Consider the following 14,948-nt stretch of genomic DNA (forward strand, 5'->3'; position numbering starts at 1 on the left):
ACCACCACGCCCAGCTAATTTTTGTATTTTTATTAGAAATGGGGTTTCACATGTTGGCCAGGCTGTCCTTGAACTCTTGAACTCAGGCGATTCTCCCACCTCGGCCTCCCACAGTGCTGGGATTATAGATGTGAGCCACCGTGCCTGGCCAACAAGTCTTTTAAGATGAAATGAGATAGTATATAAAGGACCTACCTAGCATAGCATCTGTTACAAAGTAGAAGCTCTACAAATTATGCACTTCCCACCCCATATTCTGTCCATTCCAACACACTTGATAGTTCATTAGCAGAGTTAGAGTATATAATCAAGGTGAGTGGGGGCGGTGGCTGGGAGATATGGCAGAGCTTCAGTTAATCTTGATTAGTTATATGATGAGTCTTTCGTTTTTGGTAATGATCTTTGTATGCATTTTTTTGTTCCATTTTTTTTCATAAGTATTAGATTTTCCTGAGGTCAGGGACTTTGAGGGAGGGCAGTTAAGTGTGGTGTCTAGTGGCCCCCTCCTCATCCTCTTTTGTTTAGCTCACTATTGAATCAATCCAAGAGTTCTAAGAAACTAAGGTGTGAAGAGGCAGCCCTGAAACCTATTGGGGAGCAGAGGGAAGCCAATTTAGAGTTTCGAGTTAGTGATGGAAAATCCATCAGCTGTATAATTCACAATGGGATAGAAGAATGAATTTGCCATTTAAGATCTGCTTTTTCAGGCCTGGCATGGTGGCTCACACCTTTAATTCCAGCACTTTGGGAGCTTGAGTTGGGTGGATCACTTGAGGTCAGGAGTTCAAGACCAGCCTGGCCAACATGGTGAAAAACCTTCTCTAATAAAAAAAAAAAAAAAATTACAAAATCCAGGCATGGTGGCACATGCCTATAACCGCAGCTACTTGGGTGGCTGAGGCATGAGAATCATTTGAACCCAGGAGGCGGAGATTGCAGTGAGCTGAGATCATGCCACTGCATTCCAGCCTAGGCAACAGAGTGAGACTCTCTCCCCCCCCCAAAAAAAAAACCTATAAAAAATACATAAAATCTGTCTTTTCAAGACATACATGTGATCAACAAGCATATGAAAAAATGTTTAACATTACTAATGATTAGAAAAATGCAAATCAAAATCATAATGAGATACCATCTCACACCAGTCAAAATGGTTTCTATTAAAAAGTCAAAAAATAACAGATGCTGGTGAGGTTGCAGAGAAAAGAGAAGGCTTATACACTGCTGGTGGGAACATAAATTAATTCAGCATTGAGGAAAGCAGTTTGGCAATTTCTCAAGGAACTTAAAACAGAACTACCATTCATCCCAGCAATCCCATTATTAGGCATATATTCAAAGGAATATAAATGGTTTCACCATAAAGACACATGCATGTAAATGTTCATTGCAGCGCTATTCATAATGGCAAAGACATGGAATCAGCCTAAATGCCCATCAACAGTAGACTGTATAAAGAAAATGTGGTATGCATACACCATGGAATACTACACAAACATAAAAAAAGGACAAGATCACGTCTTTTGCAACAACATGGATGGAGCTGCAGGCTCTTATCCTAGGCAAAGTAACACAGTAGCAGAAAATGAAATACTGCATGTTCTCCCTTTTATAAGTGGGAGCGAAACATTGAGTACACATGGACACAAAAACGGGAATGATAGACACTGGGGCCTACTTGAGGGTGGAGGGTGGGAGGAGGGAGAGGATTAAAAAACTGCCTATTAGATACCACACTTATTACCTGGGTGATGAAAGAAATTTGTATGACAAGCCCCCATGCCACACAATTTACCTATATAACAAACCTGCACGTGTACCCCTGAACCTAAAATAAAGGTTAAAATGATTAAAAATAAATAAAAAATAAAATCTTAGTATTTTCCAAAAAATAAAATCTGTATTTTCAGGGGAAGAAAAGTAGGAAAGCTTTATCTCATTTTCCTAGTGGCTTCAGAATGCAGGGACCTGCCCCCAGGGAAGAGGGTATGGTGGGGGAAACACACAGGGGAGTTTAGCGTTTGGGGGAAGGCAGGTGAGCTCTGGGCACTGACCCGTCACCAGCTATTTTTCAAGGAGCCTCAGTGGTGTTAACCTGGGGTCTACCCCGTGAGATTGCTCGGTGTGTAGGAGGATATGGTTTACTGGCTCCAGAAAGCAGCTATTATAACTGAGGAGGAAATAAGCTTGACTGGCTAGAACTGAAGCAGCAATGGAGGCCCATGGAGGGATTTTCCAGGCCTCTATTCCTGATCTCTAAGGTGGCACCGCTTCAGTCTGCAGTCTTGAGATCAGACAATTGTGTACTCTTTCTGTGCCTCCTTCCTTATCAGCAGCCCTGCCTCTGCCGCCTGCCCCAGAAGGACCCTGGGTCCTCTCATCTAAGGACAGACAAGGATTTTTGTAATTATCTTCTTAGGTAACCTCCCTGTAAGGAACGGGAGAGGTTATCTGGTCCTTGTCTTTCGGGAGGGCATTGAGAGGAAAAAGTTAAACCAGTGGGCAGCCCAGTCTGCATACATCCTGGGAATATTGCAGTCATTCTCTCCACTAATCTAGGGAAATCTACTGTTTTTTCTGCAGAAAAAGAAGAGAGACCAGGAGCCCTGTTGTCTAAGCCTAAGTCAGGATGAGGTTTACCTAGTAACTGATGATGCTGGGCCAAGGCACTCAGCGATTTGTCTCTACATCTGTCCCCGCCTACCTTGCCAGTCTGTCCCTGTTTGGGACACTGGACTCCTGGAAGCTGGAAGGAACGGGTTTAATATCTAGGGCCTGGGTATCCCCAAATCGCTTATCTGGGGTGGGGGGATCAAGGGACCCAGGCAATATAGTATTCTGTTCAGTTTCTGGAGATCATCTACCTAGACTGGGGCTTCTGGGGCAGGCGAGGACTCACGGACCCTGGAAGAGCTGGTCCAGGGGACTGAACTCCCGGCGTCTACAGAACAGAGCATGATCACATTCCTGCCACTGCTGCTGGGGCTCAGCCTGGGCTGCACAGGAGCAGGTAAGGACACTTCTTCCAGGTACTCTCCCTTCCCCTGTTCCTGTTTCAGGGTAAGGATGTTCAGTTTTGTAATTGCATTTGACACTCCAGATAGTTTGTCTTCCTGGTATATATTCCTATAGCACTTTGTCCTGTACCTTCGTATCCATTTTATGTAACTAATCTGTATAATTATTTGTGCAGTGTATATCCCCTACTGGAATATAGGCAAGGACAATGTTCATCTTATTTATTGTTGCATCTCCAGCTCCCAGCACAGTGAAGCACTTGCCCGGCACACAGCAAGTGCTTCATAAATAAGTGTGAAGTGAACGTTTAGTATTTCCAGCACAGTACAAGGCTGACTCTTTCTCTTGACCCTTTTTCTCTCTCATTAATTTACCTTACTGAAGGTCTGTGTGCTGGGAAAATTGTTATGTTTAAACATTGCAAATACTCTCAGGGGCCACTCCTATCCCTATGCGTAGTCTTGCATAAACAGGAGACTGGTTCTAAAAACTTCCTTACTACTTCTATCGACTGCCTCAAATCAGGCTTTCAGAAATTTCAGTGTATGAGCTTGGTCAGTAGATGTTCCCTGAGACAGGAAATCTGTGCCACACTAACTGGGTGTCACCAAGGCTTGGGTTCTTAGCTGAATATAGGAAAAAAATCAACTTTTTTCTTCAATATGCTCACACTAAACACTTCTTTGTCCAATCGTGTGGGTTTTTTTTTTTTTTTTTTTTAACAGCAACCAATTCTCCAATATTAGCTGGATATCCTATAATTCAATTCCATTGTGACATTAACTGGAGTTAACATAGACCCCAAAGGTTAAAGGCTCAGTCTCACAAGACCACCTCCATTTCAGACACCATCACAAGTATTAGGTCCCTGGCTTACCCCACAACTTCTGTCTAGCTTGGCTACAAATCAGAAGTTCTCATTACCCTCTCCTTAGGGTTGATAATTTGCTAGAGTGGCTTACAGAACTCAGGAAAATTTACTTACTATTGTAGATTTTTTACAAAGGATATTTTAATTGATAATAATAATTATACATATTCATGGGGTGGATAATGATGTTTTAGTATATGTAATGCATAGTGATAAGATCAGAGTAATTAGCATATCCATCATCTCAAACATTTATCATTTCTTTGTGTTGGCAACATTCAATATCCTTCTTCTAGCTATTTGAAGTGATACAATGTATTATGGTTAATAATAGTCATCCCACAGTGGTATAGGACACTTGATCATAATTTTGCATCCTTTAATAAAGGATATTTTAAAGGATACAAATGAACATTTGGATGAAGAGATACCAGGTCTGAAAGGGTCCCAATCACAGGAGCTCTGTCGCCACAGAATTAGGGTGCTTCACCTCTTGGCACGGGGGTGTGTTTACCAACTGAGAAGGTCTCTGAACTCCATAGTTTAGGGATTTTTATGGAGGCTTCATCACATAGGCAGGACTGATTATTAACTCAATCTCCAGCCCCTTCCCCTTCTGGGAGGATGGGGGAGGAGACTAAAAGTTCCAGGCTTCTAATCATGGCTTGGTCTTTCTGGTGACCAGACCCTCCTCCAGGAGCTCACCAAGAGTTACCTCATTATAATAAAAGACACTCCTGTTACCTAGGAAATTCTAAGCGATTAAGCACTCTATGTCAGGAACCAGGGTCAAAGACAAAATATTAGAACAAAACCAAAAGATGCACCTACCGTCCCTATCACTCAGGAAATTACAAGGGTTTTAGGAGGTCTGTGAAGAGCTCCTAAATATATGTCTATATGTTATATATATTTATTATTTATTTGTTATCACACCAATAGAAGACATTGACGTGCTCGCCCTTCTCTGGCTCCTCTAGGTGGCTTCGTGGCCCATGTGGAAAGCACCTGTCTGTTGGATGATGATGGGACGCCAAAGGATTTCACGTACTGCATCTCTTTCAACAAGGATCTGCTGACCTGCTGGGATCCAGAGGAGAACGAGATGGCCCCTTGCGAATTTGGGGTCCTGAATGGCTTGGCCAATTACCTCTCAGATTACCTCAACAAACAAGACAACCTGATGCAGCGCTTGCGCAATGGGCTTCAGGATTGTGCCACACACACCCAGCCCTTCTGGGGATCGCTGACCCACAGGACACGTGAGGAGAGAGGGGTGCAGAGGGGCTACCAGGAAGTGCAGTTAGGAGGGCAGGCCAGGTAGGATCCCACAGTAGGCCAGGGGTTTGAGTTTTGAGCAGCAAAGAAGAGAAAATGTGTGGATCCGAAATGTTGGAAGAGGGAGGGTTGAACCTCAAGGGAACAAGGTGGCTCACGTGGGTGGAACAGGGGTAAAGAAGGGGAGGTGACACTTGAACCGAGAGGAGCCATCTGGGGAGCTTTTGCAGAAGCCGGGGTGTCTCAGGATGCATACCCAAAATGTTCATGCCTTCTTATCCCAGATTTTGATGTTCTAGATCTGAGATGGACCCAGGCATGAGAATATTTGGAATCCTAGGGGATTCTGACACATGCTTTTTCTTACCCTTAATCTCTGGCCTTGACAATGACTTGACATTTGTAAAAGTAAGCTTGAAGATCTCCACAGGACAGAGTAGTGTGTGTCAAGGGTGGTTTCTGAACCACGTTTCTCAGCATTGCCTGGAGGAGGTGCTTGTTAAATATGAAAGCCCCTTGGTACCACTCCAGATCTGTTGAAAGAAAGTAGCTGGAGATACAGGCTAGGAAATCTGCATTTTAACATAATTTCTTGGATTTTTAACTTTAAGATTGTGTTTGAAAAATATCAAGATAGAGGCAAGCAAGAGGATCATCTAGGAGAATAAATTAGTAAAAGATGGCAGTATTAACAATCTCATTAATTTGACTATATTCCAAATTTAAGAATGAGTCCCAAGTTAGGCTTGTTTTCTTAGCTATGTGAGGAGAAAAGACTTTAACTAGGAAATTAATGTATTAAGCAAAATTTGGAGAAAAGTTGTCTTTCCACCTTAAAAAACCCAATGTACAACTCTGGATTATTCTTAGCTTACTTATTTCAAATACTTTCTAGCTTATGTACTTGAAATAAATACAATGACTTCTAGAACAGCTTGCAGTTTAGATCTGGCTTTTACTGATTGTAATCAAACATAGTTGGAGGAGTAAAGAAAGAAAGGGGTAATGAAGGAATTGGAGAGAAGAAAGAGTGAGGCAGGAATACATTCTAACACTTCCCTTTCAAGGGGCAGCATGGCAGGGGAGCTGGGGTGGGAAGTGGGTTGCAAAATCTATGAAGAATTGTGATAGGAAAGAAACCAGGTTGGGGAAGAAGCCAGAATGTCACCCTCCTTCCTAAAGATGTTTTTTCTCCTCTGCAGGGCCACCAACTGTGCAAGTAGCCCGAACCACTCCTTTTAACACTAGGGAGCCTGTGATGCTGGCCTGCTACGTGTGGGGCTTCTATCCAGCAGATGTGATCATCACGTGGAGGAAGAACGGGAAGCCTGTCATTCCTCACAGCAGTGGCCAGAAGACTGCCCAGCCCAATGGAGACTGGACATACCAGACCCTCTCTTATTTAGCCTTAACCCCCTCTTACGGGGACATCTTCACCTGTGTGGTGGAGCACATTGGGGCTCCTGAGCCCATCCTTCAGGACTGGAGTGAGTGTATGGCAGGTGGATGGAATTAGGGTTAAAGCAGAGAAAATGAGATGTGGATCGATAGATGGCACATGGTAGAGAGCGTGTTGCTGAAAATGGGGACTGACTCTGGAGAAACTTATGGAGGGCTTAGGACCGGAATGGGGAAATGGGATAAAGAAATGGAAACATTTAGGTTGGTGCAAAAGTAATTGCAATTTTTGCCATTACTTTTAGTAGCAAAAACAGCAATTACTTTTGCACCAATTTAATAGTCTGTGCTATTGTTGCTTTTGTGGTGTGGTTGACGTTGCTGCTTCTATGTTTGGGAGTGGGAAGGAGCATGCTTGCTTTGAAAAGAGGATGCAAATTTGGCAATCATATTTTCAGAACCCCAAATTGTAATACACTAGTCTAGCTAGCCTCCTTAGATTTCAGCTATTCTGGTGCCAGAAGCAGATGGGAGCTGGAGGTTGAAGCAGGGGGACTTTTCTTGGTATGGGGCAGTACTGCATTTGGGCTGCTCTACCAAGCATGGGGGAGTAGTGAAGCCACAGCTGGCAGACCATTTGGCATGGACATTCAGGGGCGAATGGATAAAGAATTAATTACAGTTCAAACACTGAACTCAGTGTTGGGAGTAGATAAAGGTAGCGTGAGAAGTTGCACACAGCTTTGGTGATTCTTGGGAAAGAAAGAGGAAGAAATGAAGAAGAGGAAGGGTGTTTGCAAAGGATGAGGGAACAGGATCTCAGATTCACTGCTGTAACCAGGTTTCCCCTCGTGGGAAGTGCTGTTTCTTGCTAGGCAGCTGGGAAGGGAATGGAGAACAGAGAAAAAATCTGAGAACAGAGAAATCACATGCTCACTTGAACTCTCCTGGGGAATGCCTCCTCATAGGGCACACAAGAACCTACCTCCCTTTGGTAATGGAGTGCTCATTTTATTTTCCTATTTATAAATAGGAAAATAATTTGGGTGGGACATGATTCAGAACAGGACTAGGCCCAGAAAGTGCGGGGACTGTGGGATGGGATGGAGGACACGTGGGAGTTCTAGATGTAGAAGGCACACAAGTAGTAGGGGAGCTCACAGGATGGAACCACTGGAGGTTAGGAAATGTGGCAAGACAGTGTAATAGGAAACTGCCGAGTTGGAGAAAGTAAGGGGGCAATGGAGAGGGCAGTGAGGAGTCCTTCATCCTGATAACGGTGTCTTTTGGGGTAAGGGAAGGAAAGAGGATACCTCGAGAGGCCCCACTGTGTTAGAGAGGACCTGGAAGCCAGGATGCTAATTCTGGGGAGATGGGTTCCCCAGGCTCACTCTAGGAGTAGAGGTCCATGGGATTTGAGAAAGGTCAGTTTCTTGGGAGTGGGTGGTATGAGCTAGACCCTTGGAGCTGGGATAAAGGACCTTTGAGCCCACTGAGAGGTGGCTGCAATAAATTGAGTTGCCCTGGGGGTGAAAACAGAAATTGGTTTGAGAAAGCTTCTATTTTTTGCAGCGCCTGGGCTGTCCCCCATGCAGACAGTGAAGGTTTCTGTGTCTGCAGTGACGCTGGGCCTGGGCCTCATCATCTTCTCTCTTGGTTTGATCAGCTGGCGGAGGGCTGGCTCCTCTAGTGAGTGACTCCCTGAACTCCCATCCCCCCTCTTGGTCCCAATCTCTGCTTACTTTCTGTTTGTGATTGACTTTCTCCTTCCTAGCCCATTTGCTATGAATAATTCGAGATACTTTTATCCACAAAGACTGGTCTAATCAAGTATCTTCCTCTCTTAGGCTACATTCCTCTTCCTGGGTCCAATTATCCGGAAGGTAATATCTCTGTTGATCTCTTTCCCTACTTGTCCTTTGGTAGGGGTGTGGGTTAGAGAGGTCAGTGGTGGGCTCAACTAATCTTGCTTATTATATGGGTGAACTTCCATGAGGATCTAGCGGCATGATTTAAGCTGCCATTGCTAGGATTAAGAGCAGGAAAGAGGAAAGCCTACATCCTCCTCTTCTACCAAGTGGGGTGTCTGTGGCGAGGAGGCTGAAGGTGGTTCCTTTGTATTAGTTGTTGGTACCCTACAGTTTTCAATATCATTGTATTAACGCATGGGATGGTTACAGTGACAAACAATGGGGGCAAGTTGGGTGGAAGCCTCATGATCTCCTTTTTATTTATTCTGTAGCACGGCACATTTCCTAGAGGCAGAATCCTACAACTTCCACTCTGAGTAAGAAGAAGATTCAAACTCCATGATGCTACCATTCCTCTCCAACATCTTCAACTCCCTGACATTACCTTGGATCCTCTGGTTTCTCCATCCAGTTCTTTGACTTTCCCAGTCTTTGTTATGTAAACCTTAACAATTTAGAGGACCTCATTCCTGGGACTATTCTGTAATAGTTATTATCCAAGGCAATGTTTCTGGAATGAATATAATCTGAGGAAGGGAGTTAAAGACCCTCCTGGGGGACTCGTGTGCCATAGAGGACAGAAAGTCACTGGTGATTGTTTCTGAGAAATAAACTTTGGTGGAAATATTGTTTTTCCATGTCTTCTTCCTTGGGGCCCTGGGGAAGGAATATGGGCAAAGCAGGGACTGAGGTTGATTATCTTCTACCTGAGTGAGGGAGAAATCAGTGCCTTCTTCCATTTTCCCACTTAGACACAACAGAATTTGGGGCCGTTTTCTAATTTATAATTCATAATGAGAAATTAACTGTGGTAGGATGGAGTCACAGAATATGGGTAAGGAAGGGGATTAACAGTTTACTCACCTCATGTAGGCTTTTATGAAGATTAAATGAGTTAATACTTGTAAATGGCTAAGAACGCTGCCAGGCACATAGCCAGCCTGCAATAGTGATGTTAGCTATCTTCAGCTATTCAACATTCTGGCCAGGCATTGTACCAGGTGCTTGGATCCTCATCACAACCCTAAGGCAGACCCCTCAGGATTCAGGGGACAGAGCTTAACTTCAAATTGAGTTTCTAGATAGTTATTTCTTCCATACCCTGAATGCAGAAGGGAACATAGCTTGAGTGATTATCATGTCTTGGGCACTGGGCTCAGACCTTTTGTGTTTGTGGCTCCGTTTCTTATAATAATCCCATATGGAACAGACTGTTTCCCTCTATGTTACAGACAAAGGATGTGAGGTTCAGAGACATTTAAGTGACTTGTCCAAGTTCAAAGAACAGATTTCTGTAGGATGTTTGTATACCTGAGCTGGAAGTAGCAGATTACTTTATTCTGAAGACCCTCAGTCTGGTGAGCACACATCTTTACAGGGCCACCGTTCCATTCCTTTCTACCCCAAGCCCCAGGAGATCCCTGCTGGGGGAATGGGCTCACCTGTGGAAGAGCGCTGGCTGGTGGTTTGTAGTCCTGTGAAGGGCGACACCTGCTGGACACAGAAAGCTGGGGTGTGGAATTGTTTTTGGAATTACAGTTAGGTACTAGAACGTGGGTAAGAAAAAGAAGTCAGGAATGAGTTGATCTGCAACACATCCATGGTTTCTTGAGGAGGATCCTTGGAATTAGAGCATCTCTTCTGGAAGGGGTTAACAGAAGAAGTCAATGGAAGGAAGCTAATCTCTATATTTTACTATTTTCATGTTTCATTTTCATTCTTTTCTATTCACTGTTCCTGTTTTATTTTTGTTTGTTGACAAAGCAAATTCCTTTTGAAATTCTAGTTAAGTCTAGGAATGGGGATTTTGGCCTTATCTATATCTGGGCAGTTTTACTAATTATTTTTATTTTATTTATTTTCTTATTTTCGAGTCAAAGTTTTGCTCTTGTTGTCCAGGCTGGTGTGCAATGGGGCAATCTCAGCTCACTGTAGCCTCTGCCTTCTGGGTTCAAGCAAGTCTCCTGCCTCAGCCTCTCAAGCAGCTGGGATTACAGGCGTGCACCACCACGCCTGGCTAATTTTGTATTTTTTTTAGTAGAGATGAGGTTTCACTATGTTGGTCAGGCTGGTCTCAAACTCCTGACCTCAAGTGATCCACCTGCCTCGCCCTCCCAAAGTGCTGGGATTACAGGCATGAGCCACTGTGGCCAGCCTATCTGGGCAGTTTTAAAAGAGAAGCTTCAGATCTGAAAGGTCTGGTTCTGGTCACAGCAGTGGGAATCAAAGTGACAGGACCTCAGAGGAAGGAAGTAGAGAGTTAGCTAATGGGACAGCTTCCAGTTCCCTTTCTAGAGAGTTCCAATGCAGGCTTTCATCTGCCCTAACTTTGTAGGTTTTTTGTTTGTTTTTAGGTACTGAATGTTTATTTTCCATCAATCTTATTTCCATGTTGCTTAAGAGCCCACGCAAGAACAGCTGAAGACCATTCAGTGGTTGCTCCTACCCATTCAGTGGCCTGAGCAGTGGGAGCTGCAGACCAGTCTTCTGTGGCAGGCTGAGAGCTCCAGTCTTCAGTAGGGAACTGCTGGATAGGCACAGAGGGCACCTGCACGCCTTCAGACCAGTCTGCAACCTCAGGCTGAGTAGCAGTGAACTCAGGAGCTGGAGCAGTACATTCTCCCTGAAATTGCTTCTTGGTCACAGCATTTTCAGCAGCAGCCTGCTCTTCTTTTTCAATCTCTGCAGGATCTCTGCAGAAGTAGAGATCAAGCATAACCTCCCACAGGCGTTCACGGGAAATGATGCCATGCATGTGCAGAACTTCCCGAGCCAGCATCCACCACATCAAACCCACTGAGTGAGCTCCCTTGTTGTTGCATGGGATGGCAATGTCCACATAGCGCAGAGGAGAATCTGTGTTACACAGAGCGTTGGTAGGCAGGTTAACATAAGATGGCTCCGTGAGAGGCTGGTGGTCGGCCCTAGGGTCAGTAACCACGAGCAGCTGTGGCTCCCGGAAGGTTGCCTGGATCTGGTTGGTGAAGGTTCCAGGAGTGAAGCAGCCAGCAATTGGAGTGGCTCCAGTGGCAGCAGCAAACTTCAGCACAGCCTCTGGCCAGTATTCCTGGAGGATATAACACTGACATCAGCAGGGTTTTCAATGGCAACAATGGCACGAGCTGCCAGAAGCAGCTTCTCCCAGGTCCTCTTCAGATTTATGATGTAGATGCCATCATTTTCCTTTTATAGATATACTGTTCCATCTGGAAGTCAAGGTTGGTGCCACCTAAATGGGTTCCTGTGGGAAGGAACTTAAAGACATCCTCCTCCTTCATTTGCAGGACATCAAGGGCTCCGGACATTGTGAAAGTTTCCCTTTAAGTTAGGATGGGAACCCAGATCAACGCCGTATGGACCCCTCGGCAGATAGCGCAGAAAGACAGGTTTTTGTTTTATAGGAAGGCTGTCCCCTTCCAGGTAAGGAATAAGAAAAAGTACTATGTAGGTCTCCTAGGATCCAGAAAGTCAGAATACTGTAGGTAGAAAGAGGAGTCCTTAGACAGGGGAATGAGTGGTACCTGAAAGGAAGGTAGAAGAAGGGTAATGGTGGATCAATTGTTGGAGGATGAGGAGAGGAGAATGGATGCTGCATGAGGAGAATGAAATGTTAAACATAACGGATTGTCAAAAAAGGGGTGCGTGTGTGTGTGCATGTGCACACTTGAGCACATGTGAAAGAGGGAGAAAAAAAGAAGAGAAGGAGCGGAAGAGAGCAGGAGAGAGGGAGGAACAGGGTGAGAGGAGAGGATTGGAGTGGGAGAAAGGAGACAGACATAGAGGAGGGAGAGGAGTGAGAGGGAGAGAACTGGACTTTCAGATTATACCTAATCCACGTGGCACAAATAACTGTTTTCTCCCTTCAATGTCTTGTTGTTTTAAAAGCTGAACTTGAAGCTAGAATTGACTTTAAAGGTCATCTAGTCCAGCTCCCCTCCCATAAAAGAACTGGGTCTGTGTTAACGAGGGCACACACAGTGCAGGGAGTTCCTTCAGCCCTTGAAGCAGAAAGCAATACTTTAGAGGAATCTGTTGACCCCATATTTGAGCTTCTTCTTTTGACCATTAAAGACAATGAGAATAATTGTAATTACGCCATGGGAGGTGGTATCCTTGGCATATTTTTTTCCTGAGGGAGAGCATGCTCCTGGGTTCCAGGTTCTCTTTGCCTTCTACCCATGCATACATGCATGTGAAAGAAACAGTCAAGGTTGACATTTAATCCTAATGTCTATTTATGAAACTTGTTTTTTGGCCATTTTCTCAAATAATTCTGTTCCCAAAGTAAAACTGGGCAAATCAAAGGACAAATAAGGGTGCAGTTCAACCCCATCCTCAAATCCTTTTCTTTTTGGCTTGAAAAAAGAGCCCTCCAACTGCCTTGAAGCAAGGCATGGGGAATTTCTCCGTGGTGCTTCCTGCCACTACGTGGCCAGACCAGTCTCCAGGGGTTTCAGAGAGTAGAGAGGCCACAAACCCATAAAGGCTACTCCCAGACCCTTCCTCTTTCATTGCATACGGGGCTTCCAAGGGGCCCCTGGCCACTCTGGTCTGGATCAGAGAATAAATAAATGGCTTTTATTGTATCAGAATCTCAACAGAAAACAAATGACATACTCAAAATAAGACAGTTCAAGGAGAGAGGAAGGTATTTACAAAGAAGTGGGTGGAGGATAACACAGTAACCTTGAGCTAGCAGCAGCTGAGCTGTTACTACAGGTCTAAAGAGGCCAGGGGCAGAAGGGGTTATCAGGACTCAGAAGGAGAGCGAGCCCTGTACAGTCACCACTTTGCTAAGGGCAGTGCCCTTCAGTCAAGGGACACAGCGGCTCAAGGTGACCTTGTAGCGAGGAAGCCAAGGAATTAGAAACAATGACCTCACTCTCCTCCCTCTGCTCTTAGGCTGATGCTGGAAGCAAGAGGAAGCCAGGGAGTATGAGAGCCAGTCATGTCATGCAGGTCAGCGCTTGAGGCAGACCCCAGGTGCAGAAGTATTGAGGGTGGGTTCAGAAAAACAGATGGAGGACAGAAAGTACATTCACAAGAAGGAAAAAAGTCAATGTTACGGGGTGGAGAGAGAGGTGTAAAATTTGGGCTTCTTTTGGCCTTGGACAATGACAAAAGCAAAGTAGCAACAGAAACTAAGTTTGTAGTTTCCTACTGGGAATTTGGGAGGATACTCACTTCTAGTTCCGTCTTCCCCACTTGAATTTTGGCTGTGGTTATATTGAATTTATAGAAATTTTGGGTTAACTGACTTGTTTTATTATTGAGCCATACAATGATACAATGCAAAAACAGAATCTTCAGTCATTTATCCAAATCATGTCGTTTGCTCTTTATTATGGTTTTTAAATTTTGCTTTTTCATAGTAGTCCTGATTATGCTCAGTTAATTCTTAGACATTTTGTAGCTTTTGCTGCTATTGTGATTGGTATCTCATTGCAATTTTGAGTCAGTAATTTCTGATGTAGAAGAATGTACCCAATTTTTAAAAATGTGGTAAAAATGTACAACCTAACATTTACCATCTTAACCGCTTTGAAGTGTGCAGCTCAGCAGTGTTAAATATTTTCACATTTTTGTGCAACCAATCTCCAGGACTCCTTTTTACCTTGCAAAACCCATTCAACAACAATTCCTCATTTCTCTCCTCCTCTAGTCCCTGGCTCCCAACACTCTACTTTCTGTTTCTATGAATCTGATTATTTTAGATACCTCATACAAGTGTAATCATAGAGTTTTTGTCTTTTGGCAATTGGCTTATTTCACTTAGCATGATGCCCTTAAAATTCATACTTGTTGCAGCATGTGAGAGTAGTTCCTTCCTTTTTAGGCTGAATAATAAGCTACTGTATGTATATACCACATTTTGTTTGCCCATTCATTTGTCTGTGGATATTTTTGTTGCTTCTACCTCTTAGCTATTGAGAATAGTGCTGCGGGAGAGAGATCCAAGATGGCTGATCACTAGCAGCTCGGGATTGTAGCTCCCACCGAAAGCGCAGAGAACGAGAGGATGCCACACTTTCAGATCAATTTTTGTTGCTCACGCACCAGGAGATTCCCAGCAGAGGAACCCCACGTGTCGCCAGTGAGACTCTTGTGGCCGGCAAGGCGGTTTTGCTGCTGCCTTGGAGCGGCAGTTCTTGGTGCAGAGTCAGAAAAGCACCATCAATCTTAAAGCCGCTGCTTTGGCCGGCGCAGTGGTTTGCTCAGATTTTAGCTCCGGGAATCAACAAGTTGGACGTCTTTTCAGAAACCCAACTATAAAGACGGTAATTATAAAGACCACAGATGGATAAATTTATAACGAAGGGAAGAAACCAGCCTAAAAAGGCTGAGAATACCCAAAATCAGAACGCCTCTCCCTCTACAGGGGATCACAGTTCCTCATCAGCAATGGAACAAGG

General features: G+C 44.3%; 1 protein-coding gene and 1 pseudogene across 2 annotated transcripts; one reads left to right on the forward strand and one right to left on the reverse strand.

The window, feature by feature from the left end:
* Nucleotides 1-2,171: 2,171 nt before the first annotated feature.
* LOC108300075 (HLA class II histocompatibility antigen, DM beta chain) lies at nt 2,172-9,167 on the forward strand. The gene is made up of 6 exons (XM_017522722.2): nt 2,172-3,010; nt 4,870-5,151; nt 6,370-6,654; nt 8,138-8,254; nt 8,413-8,448; nt 8,808-9,167. Exons 1-6 carry the CDS (start codon nt 2,956-2,958, stop codon nt 8,822-8,824), a joined length of 792 nt encoding a protein of 263 aa, XP_017378211.1. The 5' UTR covers nt 2,172-2,955; the 3' UTR covers nt 8,825-9,167.
* Nucleotides 9,168-10,878: 1,711 nt separating this feature from the next.
* Nucleotides 10,879-11,855, reverse strand: LOC108300074 (annotated as a pseudogene). Its single transcript, XR_001823242.1, has one exon. The product of XR_001823242.1 is annotated as a 40S ribosomal protein SA-like (transcript).
* Nucleotides 11,856-14,948: the final 3,093 nt, after the last annotated feature.

This window comes from Cebus imitator, unplaced genomic scaffold (assembly GCF_001604975.1).
Source record: "Cebus imitator isolate Cc_AM_T3 unplaced genomic scaffold, Cebus_imitator-1.0 Scaffold24, whole genome shotgun sequence".
Taxonomy (NCBI): domain Eukaryota; kingdom Metazoa; phylum Chordata; class Mammalia; order Primates; family Cebidae; genus Cebus; species Cebus imitator.

Excerpts from the sequence above, each read along its gene's own strand:
- LOC108300075 (XM_017522722.2), top strand. The coding sequence starts at position 2,956 with ATGATCACATTCCTGCCACTGCTGCTGGGGCTCAGCCTGGGCTGCACA. Across the intron at positions 3,011-4,869 it reads CCTGGGCTGCACAGGAGCAG|GTGGCTTCGTGGCCCATGTG; the intron begins GTAAGGACACTT and ends TGGCTCCTCTAG. Across the intron at positions 5,152-6,369 it reads ATCGCTGACCCACAGGACAC|GGCCACCAACTGTGCAAGTA; the intron begins GTGAGGAGAGAG and ends TCTCCTCTGCAG.